At 38.0% G+C, this 26,779-nt stretch overlaps 1 protein-coding gene across 2 annotated transcripts in view; it reads right to left on the minus strand.

The window, feature by feature from the left end:
- FSTL5 (follistatin like 5) overlaps nt 1–26,779 on the minus strand; it is a 529,446-nt gene that overhangs the window by 73,293 nt on the left and 429,374 nt on the right. Inside the window, exons 9-10 of one of the 2 annotated variants that reach the window (XM_024211556.2) lie at nt 23,746–23,880; nt 759–785 (exon numbers count right to left, since the gene is read on the minus strand). In XM_024211556.2, coding sequence (XP_024067324.2) covers nt 759–785; nt 23,746–23,880 — 162 coding nt within the window. The remainder of the gene's footprint in view (nt 1–758; nt 786–23,745; nt 23,881–26,779) is intronic. The other variant, XM_024211555.2, reaches the window with a different exon arrangement.

Consider the following 26,779-nt stretch of genomic DNA (forward strand, 5'->3'; position numbering starts at 1 on the left):
AGAACTTTAATTGAATATAGCGCTAGTCAGAGTTAAGAATAAAGGGTCATATTAACACTTCAGCTTCAACATTTTCACATGTGTCTAGCTATGGTAAGTCATATTAAAGCACAGAACTCAGATCCTGCAAAATACCTATCGTTGGAAGTAAACCTTAGAAGACAACAGTGTTCTAAACTGCACAAACACCTGATACTGCTTATGTCATAAAATGTATCTCTCAGAGAAGTTTCCAATCAGTCATGAAATTTTTTCCCAGAGTCACAACTTTATATCAAGAAGAAGCTGCCTTGTCTCATTAACTAATTAACCAATCAGAATTCTCTATTATTCTGGGAGCTGCACAAGATGACACTCTTGACAAATGATTCACACCATGCGGTCAAAATTCTAACTACAGATAGGCTGAATGCTGAAAGATTTATAACATCAACAGGACAAGTTAAGGGCAAAGCAATAGCCTGGATTCTAACTCTGAGTTTCCTTGTTCCTATGCGTTTAACCCTTAACATTACACAAATGTAGGTTAAATACAAACAATAAAATAGTTGTTGTAAATAATTAATTTGCCCCAAAATAAAGAAAAGCAGTTGACAATGGCATGCTTATATAAAGGCATTAAATTACCATGATATTAAAAACAAAACAAAACACTGCAAATGGAAAGATAATTACTAGAACTACTGACTGCTAACAAGAAATGTAATAGGCACAAAAGAAAAAAATATCATAGTATAGAAAAAATAATGTGTTAGTACCTTCCTCTCGCCACAATATGTTTGCAACTGCAGCATGTAAGAGAGAGAAAGAACAGAAGAGACAAATGAACAAGAAAAAAAAACATGAAATGGTATATCAGTCCCTGAAATAATTATGATGCTACATTTTCTGGCTCATAAACTAAAGAACTTGTATATACAAAATACAGCGAATTTACCAAAAGTTTCATATCAAACTATTGTACTTCAAAATGGGAAAAGCAATGACAAAGCTTGTTGTTGATGTTTTTTTTGCAATTAACATTTCTAGCCCTTTATTAATAAAGAGTGTGTTTAATATTCCATTACTAACAACAAATCTCAAGTTTATGTTCATAGAAATATAGATAAGATTATATCTGAAGATAATTTTCATCTACTGTTTTTAGTACAAGTAATGAATTTTGAAGAATTATTCATTTTAGAAAAAAGTGATCACACCCCCACACACCCCCACGAAAGCTTATGCCCAAATAAATCTGTTAGTCTTTAAGGTGCCACCAGACTCCTTGTTGTTTTTACACACACACACACACACACACACACACACACACACACACACACACTTAAGAACATATTTATAAGAGGCACTTACAAATCATTCTTACTTCTATACTGCTGTAACGTGAGTCCTGATCCTTCGAAGTTAATGGTATGTTTGCCATTGATCAGCGGGCAGTGATCGATCCAGCGGGGATCGATTTATCGCATCTAGTCTAGACATGATAAATCGACCCCCGAGTGCTCTCCCGTCGACTCCTGTACTCCAGCGCCAAGAGAGGCGCAGGCAGAGTCAACGGGGGAGTGGCAGCAGTCGCTCACTGCGGTGAAGACACCACGGTAAGTCAATCTAAGTACGTCGACTTCAGCTACGTTATTCACGTAACTTAGATCAATCCTGCCCTCCCCCCCCCAGTGTAGACCAGGGCTTTGTGGGGCAAACACACATTAATTGTGAGTTACATTTACATGACATCATTAGCCATAATTGAAATTCTTGCTTTAAGTGTTTGGATTTTAGACATGTGGGATGGAGAAAAAGTAATTATACAAATTCTGCTATCTCTTCCATTTAGGGGGGATAGAATGTGCCTAAATATAACTATATATTTCTAAATACTTAAAGCACAACCTGCAGTGGAAGAAACTAATCAAACACACAGACACCTTGAAAAACAATTGTCCTCACAAATACATACAAATTTCAAGGAAAAGGAACGGAAGAAAGAGAAAGCAAAAGATTTTGTAAGCCCTGGAGAATGCCATTAGACTTTTTGCTAAGTTCATGATTCAGCGGCTCTGGAAAACATGTCAGTTGGGTTTTTCTTATTATCTTATTGCCTGCCTCCTCATTGTATTTCACAAACTGTCTCTCTTAGTAGTACTGACTTGCTGTATGACCTTAGCCATAGTACTTAAACTCACTGTCTTTCAATTTCCCCATCTGCACTAGAGGAGGAGAACATTTATCCACATTCAGCACTTTCAGATCTATGGATGAAGTTTTCTATATAAAAGTGTAAATTAATAGTAGCAATAGTGAAATGTAGCACTATTGAATTTTGGAGTCAAAGCTTCACTCTTCTACATAAGAGCATACATTATTAACATATTACTGGATTAATGTGTATTAGCTTTATAAGTGTTTAATTTTTGTGCCTTTGTTAATTGCCCCTTGTGCATATAGTAACTTCAAACTCCCAACACTAATATCTTCAAGATGTGACCCATTGATGTGTTATACACTACAAATAGCTAATAATAATTGTGGTCCTGATTCTGCCACTCTTTATTCACATTACGACGTTTCTATATAAGGGGGCAGATCCTTCTCGGTTTAAATTGTAACAGAGCCACTGGAATCAAAATTGAGTCACAGCAATTTAAAATCTATTTGTATATTCTTTCAATAATTTATTTTTATATTTGCTCTTTTGAAGTCAGGTTGGCTTCTTATTTCAAAAAGAGATTGACTTCAGTGGAGTTATGACAATTTACACCAGCTCAGGGTCTGTCCCTAGGTATCCTGCTGCTTTCAGTGAGACTATCTGCAGAGTAAATTACTACCCAGCAACAGTGAGGAGGGCAGAAAAGGGCTCTATGTTTACAGCATAAAATGAGCTGGGCTTGCAGTGTGATATTACATTGGCAATCACGAACACGGTAGTTAATATGACTCTGTTAGTGTAAGGTACAATACTTTTTACTTGGCTACTCATGTGTAAGCAATTTGGCTGTTCTGCTAAATGATATTTCTTTTGTCCTTGTGTAAAAGGGTTTAATAGTTTGCAGCAGATCTAGTCCTTTTGCTATAAACTGCATTCATGTAGGGATGGAAGATTAGCTTGGTGTCTTATTGATTGATTCTCTTTGTGAAGAAAGAAGAAAGAAACCAACTTGACATAAAGAGAGCATATATATATATATATTGTAACAATTGAGAGGGTATAAAATATAGATTTTAAATGGTGTTACTCCAAATAAGGGAGAGAAACAGGTTGGATTTGGATTTTTTTTTCTACTTAAAGAAAATTTTCAATTAGATATAGTCCTGCTGCTATAGAGCCAAGCATCTCCTTTTCTGCACAGGAAGGTGGTACCTATAAAGAGAAGGAAGTACAGCCAATAAAGCGTTATCCTTCCCTTTAACTCCTTAGAAGCCCCTCTTTGCAAACAACCTGCAATGTAGTCTCTTCACATGCAGGGGATACCAGCATGAATTTAAGGAGGGGGCGGGGGTGCAAAACAAGAAAAAACACTCTACACGTCATATACCCCCAGTAACTCAATCTTTCCAAGAAAAAAAAAAAAAACCATGGTAGTTAACACCCCAGCAATTAACTGCCCTTTGTACATCTGCAGCGGGGTAGGGCACAAATAGGGATCCAGAGAGTAGCATAGATGAGCAGGGTGTCCTTGCAGAGGCACTAGGATAGTGTGGCTGGAGACGATTTTGCATGAATATTCAATATCTGCAGCATTTGTGGGCTCAATTTCCCTATGTAATGTTATGCAGGGTCTCTCTGCAAGACTCAAAAGCTGTCTCCCTAGAGCAAATTGGAGGGATTTTTTTTTTAAAAATTAGTTTTTCTCGCCAAAGTTTTTCTTAAGGACAGCATGTGACCCAAATGAATTTAAGGCCTCCTGCTCTGAGCTGTAACTCCTGCATTTGAACAATAAAAAGGTGGAAGTGGGGGCACGAGATAAAAGAAAATTAAAACCATTCCCCCAATTATTTCAACATGTAAGGACATGACATTAACAAATGCATGACCTCTAAGGCATTCAATACAGAATACAAAGAATCTGATTAATGCAAAATGATATATATGGTTTTTAGACTTGTTATACAAGACAAAAAATGAAGAAAGGAGGGGGAAAAAACCTCAGCTTTAGAAAAACTGACTTACTAGCTTGAAAATACCACAACATACCTGATAAACTGTAGTGGGAAGAAGATTTAGCATTGCTTTTTGAAACTGCAGCTTGGATGTGAAATACAGATTTCACAGATTTTAAGAGTGGACCATTAGGCCAAAGACACTGAGCCAATAATTTATGCATTAAGTCCATAAAAATATGTTATAGCTCAAATAGAAGTTAAGGAAGATATCCAGTCCTGATATAAAGATTCCAATAATGGAGGATCCACCACATCTGCACTACAGATGAAAGGCACTACAAGGAACATACCCTTCAAATTCTATTTTTAACAAAAACTAATCACTCAGCCATACCCCAGTACTCAACTCTTGCATTTTTATTAGGCTCAAGGTGGAAAAAATGCATGATTATTATAAGTAATATCATAGATGAAAATTCTTCTCATGTATTAAAATGGAGAATTGCCATGTTCCAAGCATGTCTTTTTTGGGTCAAGAAATGCATTATATAATGCATTAAAACCAGGGCTTTGGAGCAGAGACCGGAGCTGGAGCTGGAGCGCGGAGCTGCAGGTTTTTGCCTGGAGCTGGAGTGGAGCCAGAGCACAGCTCCAAAGCCCTGATTAAAACTACTTCTTATTAAACAGTTACATATTTACAATATACAATTATTAAATAGTAATACTGGCCAAGATCCAGAGCTTTTCCCTTTGAACAAGAAGTGTTCTTAACATAATCAGAAACCTCCACAATAGGCCAGAGAAGCTCTGAATGGCTAGCAAAACACACATACTCAATAGTTACAAAAGATGACTTATAAGTAAAGAAAATGCAGTGTAACTACAAATTATAAATATATTTCTATGCTTTTGTGGTGGGCACCATTTTCCCAATACCTGACCATAAATTACTAACATGCATTTTTAAAACCTATTTTTCAATTGTTCAGCCTTCTATTCATCTTCCTTCTTTGGTGGCCACTGCTCTTTCTCTCTTTATGGAAGGCAGCTATACAGCTCTCATAAATATACCATTAGCATTTCACAGATTGTCTGACATGAATCTTCTTATACAATGCAGCTTCTTGTACCCTTTGAACAGAAAGAAAAATAACATGCTACTCCTAGGAGAGGGTGCTAGAACATTGTTCTCAAAATGAAGTCTCCTGTATCCTACTACATTGTGCTGTCATCAAACTGTTGTCATTATAGTCACTCCGCCATAAGCGCTCCTTAAAACAGCCAAAATACAAACTTCAAATGATGTGCCACATTATCAGAGTGGCACCCTCCTGTGGCCCCTCCAGACACAATTCACCCCACTGTGGGTCTGTGCTGGTATGTCTCTATTTTGATAAGGTCCAGTGTAGTGGTGCATTGGCTTGCTAGCCAGAGTACCCCTCAGTCCTACGACTTTCAGGGCATAACTATTAAAAAGTAATCAGGAATCTCTAACTCGATTCAAAACAGGGGCATCCCACAAACCTTCGGTGGGGCCTCACCCTTCCATTCAGGGCTGGTCTCCCAAACAGTCTGTTCTTCTGCCAGTGACCTTGCCCCTCACCCCTGCCACTCCATTGAGTCTGGTCTACCTTTCTAGGAGGGCAGGTCTGGCTGCCAAGCAAACTCTGTCTCAAGGCTGCAACCAGGCTTCTCTTCCATAAGGAGAGGCCTTACCCTCCTTCCTCATCAACAGTGAATTAGGCTAGTTCTCCTTTTAGCTCTCCTTTACACATCTAAGATTGGCTACAGGTGTAGTGGGGTAGGACCATATGGATTCTCAGGCTTTCCCCAACCCTTTCATTAGCAGTGGAGAGCTTGCTAGCATCCTTAAAGCCCTCACTGCCAGTATGGGACCTCTCTGCCCCATCACGTGATATTACAATGTCCTAATTTTCTTCTTTATATTGAAATGGTAGAGGATGGAAACAAATGATGGGATCTTTCTTGTTTGTTTTTCACATGACTAGAAATTCAACAATTTTGCAGTTGAATTAACAACTTCCTTTTGCCAACATAACTGGATCATCATATTGCCAGCAATCAATAAGTAGTATACTATGTTTCAGAAGAAAACACAGGGTGAGGCCACCGAGAATCAGAAAAAGTCACTTGTTTTCTATAAAAAAATGCTCTTTCATGTTTTCCATAGAACAGTTTTACCTCTTGACTCACATGCTTCAATGGCCATCATCTAAAAAATAGCTGATGACCTTTATCTATTAGCTTTTATCTTCACTGAAGTATTGTCATTTTTTTTTCTGGACTTATATTATGCAGCTTGTGATTAAATAAGCTTTCCTTCCCTCTCCATTGGTTTTTCTAATCACAGGGCTAAACAAAACATTTTCAATACCATTTTGTTGCTTTGGTTCTAATGTAGACTAAGTGGAAATCAATTGAAAGCTTAAGCTTAGAAAAGTTTCTAGAATCTCTACGGTGGCTGAACATTTTAATTCAAAACAGCCTCATAAAAGGGGGGGGACCCTAACAAAAAAGACACCAAATTCTCTTCTGGGTTTGCATACTAATCTAGTAAGAAATAAATTGTTTCAACATTGCCATTTATGATATTAAATTAAAAGGTTTCAAACTGAACATCCATTTGTGGAAACCTGGCAAGTGGAGAAAAAACAATGATCTCTCCTGACACCTTATGAAATACAACTCAAACTCAAATTTCTGGATCTCTAACTCCTCAAAATGCCTTTCTATAGTTTGCATTTATTAAGAATATATTAACTGACAAATTGATGGTGAATCAACAGTTTCATTTTGCAGGGGTTCGTGCCTAATTTTCATTATGTCAATACACGTCATCTGTTTCTTTATCCCCCTTATTAGAGACTATCCCCAGAAGTTCCTCTGCCTAGTATTATTAATTCCAATAATCGATTGGTTGATACACGCACACTAGCGCCACAACTCAGGTAACCTCCTTTCGCATTAACCCAACAATCTTGGGTGCCTGGTCAGGATATCCACTGAGAATTCCTCCTACTGGCTCTGCTGCTGCTCAAGGGTAGGAAGGGGATTCTGTAGAGTTGGCTTCTAAAGGCAGTAATTCCAAACATTTTTATTAATTGTGATCATGAGTTCATACCGCATGAATTTCAATTTAAAGGTTGGATTCAAAACCATCAGGTTTCATTTGGTTTCCTTCTGACCATTTAAACCCACACAGTTTGCAATATTTCTAAATGAACCCAATTTGAGTTTTGGCTTAGTCATGAAACCAGAAACCAGGTGAGAATTTTTGCATATATTTGGTTTTTTTGTGTTATCTTTAGATAGTGTAACCAAATATAACAAAAATGTCATTTCAGTGATAGCAGTGCATATTATGACACACATAATCTTGCTGTCAAGAGATTAAATATTCACATCTTTTAGTGAACCTGACTTTTCAGAGGTAAAATAGATCTGATGCTTGTCATTGATATTAGTCAGCAATACACTGCTCTCTTTTATTTACTTTCTGTAAGTGCTGGCAGTGGGTTCACATGGCTTCTGATTGGTGGTTATAACAAATTAAATAGAACATTTATAATTTTGCTTACAGTGTTAGCCACCCCAACAGACACTGGCTAAGGCTTGCCTTTTCAGAGTATTTTCTTCTGAAAAATATGAATAGCTGCCCTTATGTCATGAGTGAGGAATCCTGATTTCTGCTCCCAACTCTGTCCCAGACTTTCTGTGCGATACTGGGTAAGTTTCTTAATCCGTGGTACAGGTTTCCCATAATACTTTTTTAAATTATGTGTTTCTGAATTTTCTCATTACCATTTAGTTTTCCTTTATTGGAATTTTGGGTAAATTTAATAGTGATATCAGATCCTAATTCAGATTTTCTCAGGACTCACATCTACCAAGGTTATGGTCAAATACTGCTCTTCATCCATGGTGAAACTCATAATAATATAAATGAAATGTTCATGTGTGGTCTCAGAGCAACATATGGCCAGGGCTGGTTCCAGGCACCAGCGAAGCAGGCAGGTGCTTGGGGCGGCCAATGAAAAGGGGCGGCACATCTGGCTCTTCGGCGGCGGGTCCCTCAGTCCCTCTCGGATGGAAGGGCCTGCTGCCGATCGCGGCTTTTTTATCGCAGCTTTTTGTTGTTGTTGTAGGGGTTTTTTTGGCCACTTGGGGCGGCAAAAACGCTGGAGCCAGCCCTGCATATGGCCCTAAAGATTCATTTCTAGGCACGTTTCAGGCCTGTCTCCATAGTACTGTATAAATGAGTACAGACATCATGAGTGAATTTTAGGAAGGTAGTTGCAGTACACTTTTACTGCTCCCTGTTATAGCTATAAGAGTAATTGTTCAGAAATAATGTCATTTTTGGGAGAGCCATTCTCTGCTTGATTCATATGGTGATAACTCTCATAGGCAACAGCTGCACATAGATATACACCCATCAAGAAGAAACCATATCCCTTATGGTATAGTTTGTTCTGGTACTTCTAAAACAAACACAATACTCCTAAGTGATAGGGACAATGTTGTGTCGTCAATAATTCTTGGTACTGGAATAAAACAATGCACCTTCTAAAAAAGAACCATGACTTATTTCAATTCGTATTCATGTGATAGAATATATCTGACAAAGTAAGCCTGACTCTTTTGTTCTATTAGCATCATCTCAGATTTAAGAGAAAAAAAGAAATGAGGCTGCTCTCCCTTCATGTGATACATGCTTTGATTTCATCTTGGGGTATATTAAAACCAATTATCTAACATCTATTGTCCTGACTAATTATTAAGCTTTTACTTATCAGTTAAAATGTCACAACTGCCACATTACTTCCTCTGATTATATTGCTCAGAGGAGAAGGTTGTTTGATTTTAATTTTTCATAATTATATCTTGAGATAGTGTAACAAAGCATAGCAAAGATGACATTTCAGCGATAGGTGTGCATATTATGATACAAATAATTTTTCTGTAAGAGATTAAATATTCACACCTTTCCGTGAAACTGACTTTTTAAGGGTAGGATAGTTCTGGAGTTCATCATAATTGTTCGTGAGCTGTACACTGCTCTCATTTGTTTTCTGTAAGTTCTGGTAGTGATCCAACCTGAATTCCTTTGTCGTAGCACATTAACACACATATAATGTACATGAAAATAATCTGAAAGTTTATCCTTATTTAAGCTTTGAATACTAGCCATAAAATGAAATGCCAGCATAAATTATCTCGAAAGAAATTAGGTAAATAGGTATCACTGAGTATGAGAGTCGACAGGGAGATTCCATTAAAGGTGCATAAAGCCTTGCAGGGAAACTTTAGGCAATAAATCATAGTCAAAAAGCTTTTAGTCTTATTCCATATTCTAGGCAGCGGAGATGCCCGGCTGCTTATGATGGCCATAAACCTTTCAAGTCAGTAGTATTCAGATCACATAACCTCTTGTTAGGTGATAAAACTATGACATTACTTCCAAAAAGGCATTGTGTTAGAAATAGATCTATTTAATGGCACGGAAAAGGCATATTATTTTTTAAATACAGCCCCAAGACACAGAATGCATGAGGCAGATAATTTTCAGCTTCCTCTGGGTGAGCAGATGAAAGGTTTTATAGAAAAAGTTGCTTCATGGAATGTAACTTTGTCACAGTGGATAAAGTGAGTACATGGGAAGCTGTAATTGATGTTAAAGAATCAAAACTGCTTGATAAAATTTTTAAAAGGTCATCAAATATTCTTAAACTGCTTCAGAAATACCATAATGATATTATGTGACAAATTTCTAACTCACTAGATTATCAGGTACATCTCTTACATGAAAATTTAGATCTAGGCTGTAAATTAGTTAAAAAAATAATTAAAGAGACACTGTTCAATTTAGATCTGACATTTGTTTTGTAAAACAAACTTCTAGAAAGTTTGAAAGCAATAGAAATGTTGCCATGATTTAAAAAACAAACTTAAAATCAACTGGTTCGGTTGATTTTAAAAGAGCACATATATTTTCATTATCTGCAAGTTAAAAATTCACTCAGTTTTGCCAATGCAACTAGATACATTTCACTTGCATATGCAATATTCAGCGAATGTGCAATGACCCAACAATGCAACTGACCAAAGGCAAGTGAAATGTATCTAGTTGCATTGTGAAAACTGAGTGAATAGCAAAAATTAAACAGAAAAATATATTAAAGGATTCTTGTTTAAAATATCGTTAATAATTTATTAGTAAGCTAGGTAATTTTTTTTTAATACATGACAATTAGTATTGAAAGTGTCCCTTTGGTATACACTTTCTTCTGTCTTTAATGCTCATTCTTTTGCTCTTTCTATAGTATACCGCCAGCTTATCTTTTCCCCTCCCTATCTAATCTATTCCACACTCCTAAATATGTGATTAATACTACCCTACTTCTGTAACTTTCCTTTATCTTTCCAACCTGATTTGAGTTTCCACTTAAGACAGATTTCACTGTGCTTCCCAACTTTGCAGTTCTCTCAGAATGCAAAATTCAGTCTTGCTCCTTAGCTATTTATTCAAATATATCTTGGTTGACATTACTTTTACTAAACTAAACCTTGGATATATTCAGCACTGTTACTACCTGGAAGAATTTGTAACTTAACTTTAGGTTAATGAAACTAAAATAGCCCACAGACAGACAAAACCACTTCTGCCTCCTCAATGTTTCATTTTGATCCAGTGAATGAAAACCGAACTAAAATGGTCATCCTCTGCATTGTCACCTAGATGCTGTCACCTCAAATTTACTCACATTCATTAATATTTAATGAATGCAGTACCTCAGCCAGAGCACCTGCACGCTTTGCCTGGTGGCTTTCAGAACCCAGATTGACCAGACTGTAATTCTGATAGTAAGAACATGCATATTAAACTGAGTCAGCACAGGGCCTACTGCAGACTCGCACTCACATAATCTAATCAATGATACACTCATTATGATAGAGGGAGAAGCTGCTCATATCAATGACTTTAATGAGAGAGTTGAGAGCTTCTTGAAATGCAGCTGCATGTACTGCAAACTACGAAAAGAAACAGCTGTCTTATCAGCTGTTGCTGGAGATGGTGGACTACTGGAATAAGAATCATGTTCAGAAAACAGCGAGATTAACTGTTCCTTTTAGGAGAAGATGTAGCTTTAACTACATTTGATACCTTTATTTTAAACTCAAGGAATTATTTCTAGCTGCTTGATATTCATTCTATGCCATTTTATTCTCCTCCACTCCATAACAACAAAGGCCACATAACAACAACTTATCAGATACGAAACAATAATGTGATGCAGAAGCAAAAAAAGCAAACATAATTCTAGATTGTATTAACAAAATTGTGCCATGTAAGACATGGGGGGTAGCTGTTCCACTATACTCAGCATTGGTGATGCCTCAGCTGAAATATTATGTCCAGTTATTGGTGCTATGCTTTTAAAAAAAAGTGGGCATACTGGAGAGAGTCAGAGGAGAGCAACAAAAATTATAAGAGGTTTAGAAAACATGACGTGTGAGGAAAAGTATTTTTTTCTTAAAGGACATATTTAAGTCTTGAGAAAAGAAGACCATGGGGACCTAATAATATTCTTCAAATATGGTAAGAGCTGTCATAAAGAGAGATCAGTTGTTCTCCATGTCCACTGAAGTTAGGACAAGAAGTAATTGGATTAATCTGCTTCAAGGGACATTTAGGTTAGCTATTAGGAAAAAGGTTCTACTATAGGATAGTAAAGTACAGGAATAGGTTACCAAATGAGGTTGTGGAATCTCCATCATTGGAGATTTGTAAGAAAAGGGTAGACAAACACCTGTAAGTGATAGTCTAGGTATACTTGGTTCTGCCTCAGTGTGGCAGACATGGACCATATATTTCTATGATTCAATCAAATATGTGCATGTATGAGGAGGAAAAAAAATATGGCCAGATGGTGCCTTACAAAGATAATTAATCCAAGTGCTAAATCACATGGAAAAGCTATAAGGAGAAGGGAAAATATTTCCTTTTAAGAGCTACTCAAAATCTGTCAGGTTTGGTTTGCGTGGATGTTGGAAAACTTTATAGCATGTTTCATTGTTAATATTGTTCAATAAATATTTCAATTCTTTTTCTGGAAAGAAGTCGGATGATATACACTTATCACATGGATAATTTGCATCAAAGAGTCCCAAAAGAGTTGGCTGAGAAAATCTGTGGCTCATTTGTATTAATTTTTACATTTTGAAACACCAGAGACGTTCCAGAAGACTGGAAAAGTGCTAATATTGTGCTAATATTCAAAAAGAGCAAGAGAGATGACCTGAGTAACAATACACCAGTCAGCCTGATATAATCCCAGGCAAAATAATGAAAAAACTGATAAGAGGTCCAATTGATAAAAAATGAAAGGATAGGACTATAATTCATGCCAGTCAACATAGGTTTAAGGCAAATAGGTTTTATCAAAGAAACCTGATTTCATTCTTTGAGGAGATTGCAAGTTTGGCTGATAAAGGTAACTGCAGCATCGTAATACATTGACTTAATATTGCACAGCATTCTGATTAAAATATTAGCATGCTACAATATATCAAAAGGAACACTTTAAATGGAATGAGAACTGGATAACAGACAGATCTCAAAAAGTAATAAAGAAGTTGTCAATGGGGAATCGTCATCAAATGGGAGCATTTCTAGAGATTGGCAGAGTGATAAATAATGATAAAAACAGGGCAATCATACTGCACAATCTTGATTGCTTGGTAAACTGGGCCCATTTAAAGAAAATGTGTTCTAATATAGCCAAATGCAAAATTATACATCTAGGAACAATGGATGCAGGCCATGCTTATAGAACAGGGGACTTTAACCTGGAAAGCAATCATAGAATATTAGGGTTGGAAGGAACCTCAGGAGGTCATCTAGTCCAACCCCCTGCTCAAAAGCAGGACCAACCCCTAAATGGCCCCCACAAGGATTGAACTCACAACCCTGGGTTTAGCAGGCCAATGCTCAAACCACTGAGCTACCCCTCCTCCCTGTGATTCTGAACAGGATTTAGAGGTCATAACAGGCAAGCAACTCAGCATCGACTCCCAGTAGGATGCTGTAGCAAACAAGCTAATGTAATCCTGGGTAATGTAAACAAGGGAGCAGTGAGAGTAGGGATAAGGAAGTGATTTTATCTTTGTATACTGTATTAGAGAGACTGATCCTGAAATATTGTGTACACTTCTGGTGTCCACATTTTAGAAAGGATGTTGAAAAACTGGAGAAGGTGTAGAAATGGACCACAAAAATCATTTGAGGGCTAGGGAAAATGCCAGATAGTGAAAGACTTACAAAATTCAATCTACACATCTCATCATAGAGACAAGGTGACTTGATTACACTGTATAAATATCTTCATGGGAAGAAAATACCAGAGCTAAAAGTTTCCTTAATCTAGCAGAGAAAGGCATAACAAGAACCAGTGGACGGAATATAAAGCCAGAGAATTTAAATTAGCAATTAGGCACTTTGTTAAAAAAAAAAAAAAAAAAAAAGTCAGGGTGGTTAACCATTGGAACAAACTACCACGGGTAGTGGTGGATTCTCTATCTCTTGATGTCTTCAGGTCAAGACTTGATGTCTTTCTGAAGGATATGCTTTAGCTAAACACAAGTTACTGGGCTTGATACAGCCATTACTGCATGAAATTTGATTTCCTGTGATATACAGGAGGTGAGACTTGATCTAATGGTCCCTTCTAGCCTTAAACGCTAAGTGGTTACAGTTTCACTCTGAGTATTGAGTTCATTTGAATTTGAAATGCGAAACAAAATAGGATAGAACTGGAAAGCCAACAGGTTTCATTGCTTTTATTGTGAAACTGATGGAACTAGCCCTGATCTTCCTATCCACAATAAGTATCCAAAAGACACTATAGGTGATGGGATAGGATGGGAAGCTTGAGCACCATTTAATTCAAGAAGACATCTGATATTTTGGGAGATCAATACGTGCTGGGAATGGGGCCTGGTCAAAAATCTCACTTGAAGTTTGCTGAAGCTTGTTTATGATAATCATAGTCATTTTCCAGTTTTGTTACAAAGCTTTCACAAAGCCTGCTTAATTCACCACTAAGGGAGTTTATGACCAGAAACTAGGATGGGTGACAGGGGATGGATCACTTGAGGATTACCTGTTCTGTGCATTCCCTCTGAAGCACCTGGCATTAGACACTGTCGGAAGACAGGATACTGGGCTAGATGGACCTTGGTCTGATCCAGTATGGCCATTTTTATGTTCGTATGACCCAAATTCTACTGAAATGAATAGAAAGACTCCTTTTGACTTCATAGGCTTTAGAATGGTTTTGCTTTGCTTCCACCATTGCTCCTGCCTTCTGCTGACCTAAAAAACAATCCACACAGAGCACTAACCACAAGACCATTGGGATGTCATGTACAAAGTATGATTGAAAAGGTTTTGGCTCTCTATATTGTGGGGAAATCAAAATGGATTGCTTCAGATGTAAGAAAAAAATTTATTCATTGGTATCACTGCATGGTTAGCACCCTGCTGTAGTTCCTGTATTAAAATAAAACAGGTGTCAGGAATTTGTTTGCAGATGAAGTCTACACCCTCACATGCTATTTTTTAGTCTACAGAATAAAGCTAATGGTCTACATTTAAATATGATTACTGTTAAACGATCACACTGAATGTATGTGCTAGAAATTTTACCAATTTTTGGTGGATAAAAATTTGCTTTAATTGTAGAGTATTTTATTTTAATGTTTAAAGAGGGGTTTTCCTTCCAAAATGGGTTGGGCCATTAGTTTAAGGTCAAAATCTACAAAGCAGGATGCAATGGGTACATATACAAAACTACATGCACCAATTAACTCCCATATGTATGCTAAGAATGCATTTGTATGCATTGTTATAACAATACATATAAATTATATAGACATACATTAACAAAACTATATTAAAAGATCAGCAAGAGATTGCAAACTCAAGCACTCAAAAGTTAGGAAATGCCAGAATTAAGGTTACCCATTCAATCGTAATGTGGTCTCCTTGTGTTTATGCACTATGATACAATCTTTAATTTCATGGCCATATACTGTTTTTTCCACACGAACCCCGCCTCATGCAGTGAATCAGCAGCTATTCAATATTTCTTTTCTTCTCCATATTCAATGTATGTCCTTATACCTTATTTAATATATACCATCCAATCCCTGAACTGAATAAAAAATATTAATTTCCTCATGGATGTTTCTATGGTGTTTTCATCATAGTATCTGAGTGCTTCACAAACATTAATGAATTTAACTTTCAAATGTCTTGTGAGGTTAAGTGGCAGCATTAAATCCAATTTACAAATGGGGAACTGAGGCACAGAAAGATTAAGGACAAAACTGTGAGAAGTGAGCTCAACTTAAGTCACCTATGACCTGATTTTTTAGAGTACTTAGCATTATATAGTACAGTTTATGTTCAGAGCACAGCTCTCACTGACTTCAGTTGCAGTTGTGATTGCTCAACACTTTTGCAAATCTGTCCTGAGGTTTCTCACGCTGGGTATCCAGAAAATGAGGAACACACTATTACTGGCCAACGATGCAGTTTGGATTAAGAGATTTCCCCAGCATCACACAGGAACTCTGTGGCAGAGGCAGGGATAGAATCCATTTCTCCAGGACAGAATACAACTGCCTTAACAATTAGACCATCCTTTAGCTTTTGCAGTTCTCTGCCCCCACACATCTTCCAACATCTGCAACAAATCAAGCAGGTGTTCTACAAATAGCAGCCTCCTTCACTACACAATCCTGACTAATTTGTGGAGCACTATCCATCCTTTACATTGAATGAGGCAGGGATCCTCTGGAAAAAAATAGTATATAATCATGTCATTATAGAGCAGGGGTGGCCATCCTGTCACTCTGGAGCCACATGCGATTCTTCAGAAGTTAATATGTGGCTCCTTGTATAGGCACCGACCTCGGGGCTGCAGCTACAGGTGCCAACTTTCCCATGTGCCGGGGGCGGGGAGGATGCTCACTGTTCAACCCCTGGCTCTGCCACAGGCCCTATCCCACTCCACCCTTTCCTGCCCCCTCCCCTGAGTCTGCAGTGCTCTTGCTCTTCCTCCCCACCCCCAAGCCTCCTGAATGCCACTAAACAGCTGATCAGGAGGTGCGGGGAAGGAGGGGGAGGTGCTGATAGGCAGGGCTGATGGTGGGTGGGAGGCGCTGGGAGCGGGAGCTGATGGGGGGCTGCTGACATATTACCGTGGCTCTTTGGCATTGTACACTGGTAAATTCTGGCTCCTTCTCAAGCTTAGGTTGGCCACCCCTGTTACAGAGTGTATCATAATGCATACACAAAAAATGGATGAATTAAGGTTACACAGGTAAACTTAATCATAGCATTTTCTAACTTTGGAGTGCTTGGCTTTGCAAGCTATTTCTAACATTTTTATATATAATTTATTAATTAAAAAAAATAAAAACACCCAAAATCTGTCATGTAGAACCACACTGAGCCCCAAATTGGGTCATCGGCAGGATTCAGACAATTATATTCACAGCATAGACCTCTACCACTTGAGCTTACTTAGTAATTAGTAGCAGCAGTAGACAATTATCCTCTATATGGACCAGATACTAGAGAGAGTGGATGAGACACACACCTGCCATTGATTTCACAATTATTTGCTGACAAGAGAGGAATATAAAGAGTGAGGACTCCTGGGTTCAATTCCAGGTTCTGTAGAGGAGGGTGCTCTCATGGTTATAGACCCCCTTTCCCCAGTCTGTTCCTCTGTTCTTATCCACTCCTGTCTTCTATCCATCTAATAATCCCACAGTTCCTGCCATCCTCTAGCTCTATGCCTATATAACTCCAGAACCTCACTCTCTGCTCCTATCCACACACCTGCACACCTGCTATCCTTGCCTCCTTGGCTTCCCTACACTCTTTAGCCCCTGATTCTAGCAACACTCTCTTCCTGTCCCGGGATTCCTCTTCCTTCTCTACCCCAATCAATTTACTTTCTCCTTCTCTGCCACACAGTCTAGGTACCAGAAGGGGAGCACTGAGTACAAGAAGGAAAGACTCTATGCTTTCAGTTTCTGAACCAGTTCCACATTGGCCTCTAACAGCCAGGAGAGCCATTACAGGGAAAGTCCTGCTCAGTTCCTGCAGCCCTAGGGATGGAGCATGCCATAAGTACAGACAAAAGTTGAAGAGAACTTAGCTGCCAAACTTTAACAAGTCTCTACTGACCACGTATAAACTGGAATTATTTAGAGGCTTATAATGTGGCCAAATTTGGGCAGATTTTAATTGGGATGGCAAAAGGCACATCCCAGTGCCACTGCCATCGTCCCACCCACCAATTCCATCCCTTGTTACAAAATGGGGATATGCTAAAGCTTCTCAATAAAACTATTTTTTAAACATAAGCAAAAACAATGTATTTTCTCCTAACTTTTTTTCTCAGAAATGGCTGAAGCTACTTGTTAAAACTTAAACAAACCAAAAAAGCAATCTAAGGCAGACAACCATCATGGAAAGTTTCAGCCTGAACATTTAAAGTTCAGCAAATGAAAATAGGGTCTAATAATGGGAAGTGTCAGGTAGCTTCTGCATATAATATAAATGTTTTGGGGAATAGTATGTAACTTGAAAAATTCTCATGGCATTTTTTTCAGATCTGGCAAGAAAAAGGTATTGGTTCTTGGGCTCAAACGTAAAATATATCAAGTTTCAATTCAAAAGGGAGTTTGTATGTTGACATAGTAATCCCCTGAAAGTATGTTGTTTGAAAGAAAATGCTCTTGCACATTCATGTACTGTACTTCTGGGACAATCCTAACATGAAAACATATTTTTAAAAGTTTGTTTTGTTTTCTTTTAAAAATATATACACTGCATAATGCTCAAGGACTAACCAGAGGCTGGATTTTTCTTGAGATTGCCATCATTTATTAAAATCTTACCTATATGTAACAGAACATCAGCTCATTGTTTAATGTAGGCATAAATTTAACAGCTCTGGGTGACAAAGCACTTTCACAGTGTTTTTCACCTACTTTAATCTTGAATTTCCATCTTGATGATGAATCATTACCATCTAGGTGTACTGGGAATGGGAATGTGTCAAATATCTGTGCTACCTGCTAGAAACTTTAAAATAAATAATGTCCTTACTGATCTACCTAAACCATACCTCACACTATTTATTTCCTTTTATTCTTGCTTCTAGCATTAGGCACCACACAATCCACTACAGGTCCTATCCATCACTCTATTTCTCTTTCTGTTTTAAACCACAGGACATTCATCTCTAACACACCACACCATAAACTATTAAATCTCAGCAATCTAATCGCAAATTTAAAATATAACAATAAAGGAAATGCTCTGATTTTTGTTTACAGTTACTAGCTTCAAAAAATAAAATTTCAGAGACTAATTTTTGTTAATGAAACCTAAGAGATGACATTAAGGCAGAGGCACAGGAAAATGTAAACCTATCATATTCTGCAAGACCTTGTTCTTTCCAAGAGCTTTTGTAGGGGCAAGAAGGGATTCATTTTCTTCACTAGATTGACTATGTATACTCTTTAATACACAAATTGAGCAACTCATTTTGGTTGGATTGAAAATTAGATCCCAGAGATAAATGGCCAAATGTAATCTATTATGCAACATTGATTCTATAATCATTGCCAGAAGGTTTTACATGCATACAAAAACAGTAGATGGGATCAGTACAGAAAAGCAACTCGTCATTCCAGGAAGCGAAATATTTACAGCAGTAAGACCCACACCCTGTGTACTTTTGTTTGTTGTGTGGATCATTATGTTTGTACTGTTAAGTGCAATGCAATGCAATGATAAACTCTTTATACTCCAGATAGCCACTGGAAATGCTCATTATAAATCATTATCTCCTCAACAGCCAATCAGCATTCTGAATTCCCCAATATTCTGACATACTGTTGTTCTCAGAAAGCAGGGGAGTTCATGCGAGCTGATGAGCTGGAGAGGAGCTATGTTGCTTCCCTCCTGATACAGCATTCCACTATAACGTTTCCAACAGGGAGGCTTCTGTGCTTCACTAAGAAAAAAAAAGCCTAGATTAAGAATATAAACATGTCCGTTTTATTCTCTTAATGGAGAATAAACGTGGAATCATGTATAATGAATGTAATATATAAGGGCTACAGCTTATGTGAGATCATATGAAATCACATTTGCACCACTCAATAGAGGACATTCTTGGATCAGAATCTGTAGCGTCAGCAGCAGGAATTAGATTATAGTTGGGGGGGGGGGGAAACTTTGTATTTAAGTAACAAATAACTAACCAGATGGTTCTGGCTGTGTTAGTCTCATCCCTGTTAAGGGCAAAGCAATTTTTTCCAAAATGCAGTGCTTGGTGAGGTATGAATAAAAGCAGACTGAGGTTAGTGACAAAGCCCTCCTCCTCTAACTTCAAATATCATAAATTAAATAAGTATTCTGCAAAGGCACATCTTTTTCAGTAAAAACACAACAGAAGTGATAGCAAAAAAAAAATTGTGCGTGCTGTGGTGTCTACAAAAGATCAGTACTTGTGCAGGCAGGCTAGCATTTGTGCATGTAAAAACAATAACTGGATGCTGACAGTAACTACCCATTTTCATTTATATGCCCATATGTCTGATTTGCACATGCAAATATAGGTTTTGAGTGCACGTGCATCTTCTGGAAGCGCCTGTTGAACCCATGTTTGAAAAACTGACTCCAAGTGTAATGAGGTATAAGAAGCTGAGAACAATAATGTCCGTATCTATATAGTCACAGAGTTTTAGAAAAACATGTTCAGAGATTCTTAAGAATAGGACAATAATACTCCTAGTCCCCAACATACACAGTCTGACTAGGACACTCAAGGTAAGCAGTCAGTTTTACTTAGATGGACTCTCTTAGAAACATTTAGGTTTATATTCTGTTATTCTCCTGTTACAAATTTCAGCTAAATCCAAATGTCCACATTAACTGCTCCCAACATATTGCTACTGGACCTGAATGTATTCACAGCATGCATTATTTACTGCCTGTTATACAATTTTGTAAGTTTTATGAAGTTAGCTACTATAAAGTCTTGACATCATTTTATAATTCATGAAAACAGTATTTTGAAATTGAAAAGGGAATCTTTTCTGAGTTTAGACCTCATAAAAATCACAACTTAAAGTGATTTTTCTCTGCCTAACTTTAGTTCTCAGTTTCATAAATTAAGAAGAATAAACATGGTTGTTAAGCATAAAATAAAATAATAATAATATTGTTTGTAATAAAGATATCAAAATAGAAAAATACTATACATCAAGATAAAAAAAAACTAAAAAGCATATATACTGAACATTAAAGTTGAAAGACCTCAAACTTTACTTTAAACACATATATCACTTTAAAACATGACCTCCTGATCCTGGAAAATCTAATAATTACTCAAACTGAAGATGACAGCCTTGATAAAAATTAAAGTTTATGGTATCTGTTTTGTAATCCTACAACAGGAAAACTAATGTACAGGATTTCTTTATGATCATGGATGGTCAAGTGAGCTTTAAATTGTCCTTCACGCCCTTTGGTCTATCCTTCGCATCATGAAGAATTTATTTTAATATCCCTTCATCTCACAGAGGTGTTTTGAAAATAAATCAAATCATGTTTGTGATGCACTCAGACACCCCTGTGGAAATTACTAATTCTGTCTTCAGAGCAGGATATGAATAGTGTGCAGTAAATAAATAGGGCCACACATTGAATCATGAATATTCAACAATATATTGAAGGCTGCATGCTAATTTAGCACCATTCATCCTATGCACTGAATGAGGCAGCGATTCTGTGGAAACATAGTATGTGATAATGTAATTAAAAACTGCATCAACATGAACATGCACAGGGGAGTTGGGCTAAGGTTACCAGAATTAAGGTTACCTTTGCATTGCCTAACTTTTAAGTGCTTGACTTTCCAATCTTAATAATGTTCTTTCAATGTAGTTCTTTGTGTACAACCTCCTAGATTAAAAAAAAAAAAAATTGCAAAAATAGAAAATCTATCACATGGCATCAAAATGACACCCACTGTGTCATCAGCAGGGTTGGAACATTTAGCTCCACCACACAGACCTTTGCCACTTGAGCTAAAGGAGCAACTGATAGAAACAATAGGTTGTCATCCTCTAAGTGGACAAGTATTAGATGGAGATTTTGATGGAGTTTACCCCCTATACCTGCAAGGCAAGGGAAAGAACCCATGCTCCACACCTGGATGGTAATTAACTGATTGCCTTCTGGCCAGACTAGACAGAGCTAGGCCTTATAAGTAGACCGAGGAAGCTCAGTTGGGAAGAGACAACAGAGGTGACTGGACTCTCTGATGGAGAGAAGCCCTAGCTTACGGTTTAACAGACAGAAAGCAACAGAGAAAGAACACTACAAGAGCAGGTTAGGCTCCTGCAGAGGAAGCCCTGAAGCAGAATGAACAAGTGATGCCTGAGAGACGTGGAATGGCTATTAGTTATAAGATTTATTTGGATTTTCATTCGGACCTGTTCATGCTACCCTGGAAGGGGCTTAAACTTGTGATTTGGCTGGAGGGCCAAGCCATACCATACCCCAAGGGGGAGTCAGGAGAAGATGCAGGCTGAGAAAGAACATTGCAGGTCCAAGGAAGAGCCCAGTAGGGGGACTCCAGAGCCAAGGACTCCATGAAATATGGTGACTAGAGACAAGATGACACTCCTGAAGGGTGGAAGTGCTACTATAGGGATGAGAGATTAATAGATATTTGTCAATGAGTTTAATAGATATTTGCTGACAGAAGTGGAATAGTCAGACTTAGGAATCTTGGGTTCTATTCCAGATTCTAGTGGGCACAGACTCCAAACCCAATCTCTTACCCCACACCTCTCTTATCCCAATCTATTCCCTCGCAAGTCCCACCTGGCTTCTGTCCCCTCTGCATTCGATTCATGGACCTTCCTCCTCTACAATGAATGGTCCCAGTAGGTTGAGCACAGGAGAGACAGGCTTCCCTGCCTCAGTTTAGGTACCAGGACACAGCATAGCATGGACGAGAGTAGAAACTTCACTTGCTGGAGCGTGCACAGTGCAGACAGACTCTTCAGAGATTTTGGCTGTTAAGCCTTAGCAAGTATGGAAAGAAAATATGCAAACTGCAATTTTTCAAAAGCTTATAACTTAGCCAAACTTGGGTGAATTTTCCTGGGGAGATCAAAAGACACATCTTTGACATAAAGCCAGCTCCTGCCAAATTTCAAGTCCCTGCTCCAAAGTATGGAGTATTAGAGCATCTCAAAGCAAAGGTGACCAGAATTTTGTAATATGTGCATAAAAGTATTTTTCCTGAGAGCCTAGCTCTCAGAAATGGATGAACCTTTTTGATTGAAGTTTAAAACCCAAAACCAACAAAAACAAAACCTCCACAAAGTCCATCAGGCATAATTTCAGCCCAAATGCTTAAAGTTTGGTAAAGTTATATGCAATTGAGAACAGGGTCTTACAATGAGAAGTCTCAGACAAACTTACTGTAATACAATAATATATATCATCTATAATATCTATGATTGATGAAAAATCACCCAAGTTACTAGGGATTCCTTGAATTAATACAATGAGACTCATTATTAAACTATCAGTTTTACTAGGTGTACTTGCAATGAATGGGCATCTGCATGGTATTAAATAAAACTTGTAGAGTAGTTCCGCGATGAAGTAGGCTTAGTGTAAAACCAGTGGGGATTCTTTGGAGGTGTCTCTTATTCAGGTAATATAAAGACCAATTGTAAGATCCTTGGCATCTAAAATTCCTCTGTATCACTCTAGTTCTGCAAAGGGCAGTTAAAGCTGCCCTAAGAAGGTAATAGCTAAGGATTTCCCTGGCATAGTGGAATCCTGTTCTGGCATAGGACTAGCATCACTGCTGTTTCTTATTATCCCAGGCTAACAGGTGCGTAGGGGAGGGTTGGGGTATGCAGGGAGAATTAAAAAAGCACAAGATTGCAGAGCCAGACTACAGTTCTTTGGACTCATTGGAGTCTGTTATCTACTAGACTCTAGTAACTAGAGCAATTAAAGCTGCCCAGAGGCTACTCTAATGTGAACCAGGGCCATGTTTGACCCTCAGCGGACTCCAAAATCAGAGGAGCAAAAAGATGGCAGAAAGTCACCCATGTTTCTTCTCCCTCAGCTGTCCTGTATCTAGGAATATCTAGGGATAGAGATCGTAGACAGAAACCTAGAAAGGTTTCTCCCAAGACATTACAATATGATAAAATGATCCTCAGGGAACAATCCAAACAATAATGCTGGTACAGTGAGGCATCAATTCACAGAATTAATCAGACATTTTATGTTACTTCTGGATAAAATTAATATTTAAAATTACACACTTTTCAATGGCTATACTTATTCTTACACTTTTTTTAAAAAAAGTTTCTAGCTATCTAGACATACTAACTATAAATTTATTTAATACTTCACAGTGGTTTTCAATATCAATTTTCTTAACACATAGCTGAGGGCTAACATAAGAAATAGACTTTCTTCCCAATACATACGGGTCTTCCGAGCAGAATCTTCCACAAAGAGAGAAGAAATGTCTTCATCCACTCCTGCTTCATTCTTTGCAATACAAGTATACGCTCCTGTATCTTCATAGCGCACATTGCTAATGTGAACCTCACTGCCATTTGCTGAAAACAGAGGGAAAACACGCCATGTGAACAACAATTTCAGTTTTGCTACAGTGCTTTCAGATTACACTCAGGCAGTTTTCTCAGTTCATCCTAATTAAACTGCATTCCTTCCTGAGTTCATGCATTGGATCCATGCCAAACTACTCCAAAGGTGTAGTAGCACTATCAGCCATTTCACAGAGAACAGGAATAGCTCAACTGTACTTGCTGCTTGGATCTGGATGTCAGTCCCAGATTATATACCTGCTTGAATGCTGATATGCCCTCTTCTATAGACTTTAGCTGTTGTTGTACTTATGCTGTATACAATCATTGACATTCTGGTGTCTTGTATTGCTGATTTAACACAAAATAACATGGCTTCCATAGAACATAATGGGGTAAATTTTCAGCTCAATTCATGCTGAAAGAGAGATAGCTTCTAGTTTATGGGATGCTACATTAATTGAATTTATTTATAATTTGGTATAATTGAGTTAGAAAAATAGAGGGTCGAATTTGCATAACCCAACCTCTTTTTCATGTGTACACTCCTGCTCACAAATTAGTCAGAGTGCCACTGCACTCTCAGATGACAATTTATATGTGCAAAATGTGGACAAATGCATATGAAAATTCGCTCGTATTTTGCTTACAGCCATAAAAGTCTAACAAATGCAAACTGTCAAAAGAACTACTCCACCACATGCTGAAAGACAGATATAGTTCCTAGTTTATGCAATGCTACTCAAGGAGGCTGGGATGAGGGTCCTTTGAAATATCAGTCTAAGAAAATCCACCTTTCTGAAACAGTTCTCAAATATGCAATATTGCTCTAATTCAATTGATAATTCTGCCTTTAAAAAAAGGCAGCCATAGTGATTACTACATCTGGAAGTGAATGCAGAATAGCGGCTGATAAGTTTGTACAGGATTTTATAGTAGTTTCTGTGGAAACCTGTCTCTGTAACAATTTCAGGGCTACATTTCATATATGCTTATGAAGCGGTACACACAAATAGTGTTTTGTGCACAAGTTTGTACATGCAAAAGCAATATTTGTGTGTACAAATGGGAAATTGTATGTGGACTTGGATAGATAGGTGTTGTATGATTTTCATACAAATACCCTTTTGTAATAGGAGTGCCACTCTGCTGTAAGTGCAAAATGTGCCTGCTCAACTTCAGAATCCATGTTTAAGAATCCAGTCTTTACAATTGTATATGGACAAAATGGGACTCAGGGATGTGGCATATAGCTTGTCAAGGAGCACTTTTCTTTTGTTCCAGTCGTTACATTTTTTTTTACTGCTGATTTGAGGTGTAAAGCATAGGGAGGTTATAGGAAAAATGTATTAAGATTATCCATAATTTAATTTTTAATAAAGTGTATTAAGCAAGAAGGCATGAAATATGTTTTCCTTGAACAAGGATCATTCTCCTCATATTATTTATCTCTAGACATCTAATATTAAGAACCTCCCCTCACAACCCTCCAGAGCACAAGTGAGCTGTCAGAGTCCAGAAGGCATGTTCCCATGGACAGTGGTCCTGCAGAAGGGAATGTTCCCATGGTATGAAGTGTTCCTTCAAGGGGAAAGTGGGTATGTCTTTTGGGGGAGTGGAAGTGGTTAGTAGAGCTCAGGATGATCACCTATAAGGGTAGGTGCAACACTCTCTGCATAGAGCTATCTGCTACTTTCCCATCTGTGCTCTTTTCCCAGATGCACTTTGGTATATTGTTGGTAGGAACTCCACACTGTCTCACTCCCCAGACACTTCTCTGTCTAGAGGAGTCTCTGCCCCATGCCCTACCTTTGAAGTTGAAAATAATGGAGTTGTGGAGGGGGGACTAACACCACAGGGTCCCTTAAAGTGGCAGATCATCCAAGAAGAGGATGGACAACAAGTAGCTCTGCACATGGAACAGAAGGTAGCTCAACGAGCTATTTACCCTGCATTCAGACAGACCTGAGATCCACGGGATCATTCCCTTTGTCTGCCTCTTATTGTTTCACAAAAGCACTTTCCTTTAGATGCTTTTGTTTGCAAGAGTGCTCTCCACACATCCCTTCAAGAGAGCTCTCATGGCATCCCGACCAGCTGTGCATCTTTTGGGTGCTTCTCTGGCCCTTTCCGCTACCAGGTCCCTTATTAGAGGGCTGAGTGTTCCTCCCCTCCCCAATACCTTAGCAAAACATAGGACAGCCTTGTGTTTAGGCAGCCTTCTAATGCAGGTGTTGCTCTTTGCTGACAACATAGTAACTCCCAGCATTGGGGGACCCTCTCCTATGAAAGGGTGGGAAGTCCTTGGGATTAAGTGGGTAAAACTGCACTTTAATAAAGAGAGAGAGAGAGAGAGAGAAAGAGATGCCAAGATTGGCCTTTAATTTACACTTTATATAAAGTACAAGTTGCTAATATAGAAATAAGTATACAGCTATACTTTAAAAGCTGCAGGATCTCCCATGCACCCTTACATTATATCCATTTCAAGGGATGTTCAATCAAAGCTCCTATCAAAGCCCAAGAAATATCTTATAGCAGTAAATAAGTAAAAACACAAACATTTCAAAAAGTAATTAGTGATTGTAAGTGCCTCAATCTTTTCCCAAGTTGGGACACCTTAATAAGGCCTGATTTTCAAGAATTCTGTGCATCTGCCCCTGAAAAAAATCAGACCCTTTTGAGGTGTCCCAACTTGGGAAAAGGTTGAGGCACCTACGATCACTAATTACTTTTCGAAATGTAGACCTAAATGACTAAAAATACACTAAAAATTAGATCCATCAAAGCAATTGAATCTCATGTTGGGAAATAGAGGATTATTTAAATTTTGTTTTAGAGTTAAGGACAAAACTGGACCCCTAGGATTTGATCCCACTCCAAACTTTGGGAAAGTTTAGATCCAGAACTA

This window comes from Terrapene carolina, unplaced genomic scaffold (genome assembly GCF_002925995.2).
Source record: "Terrapene carolina triunguis isolate 2854851 unplaced genomic scaffold, T_m_triunguis-2.0 Scaffold66, whole genome shotgun sequence".
Lineage (NCBI taxonomy): Eukaryota > Metazoa > Chordata > Testudines > Emydidae > Terrapene > Terrapene triunguis.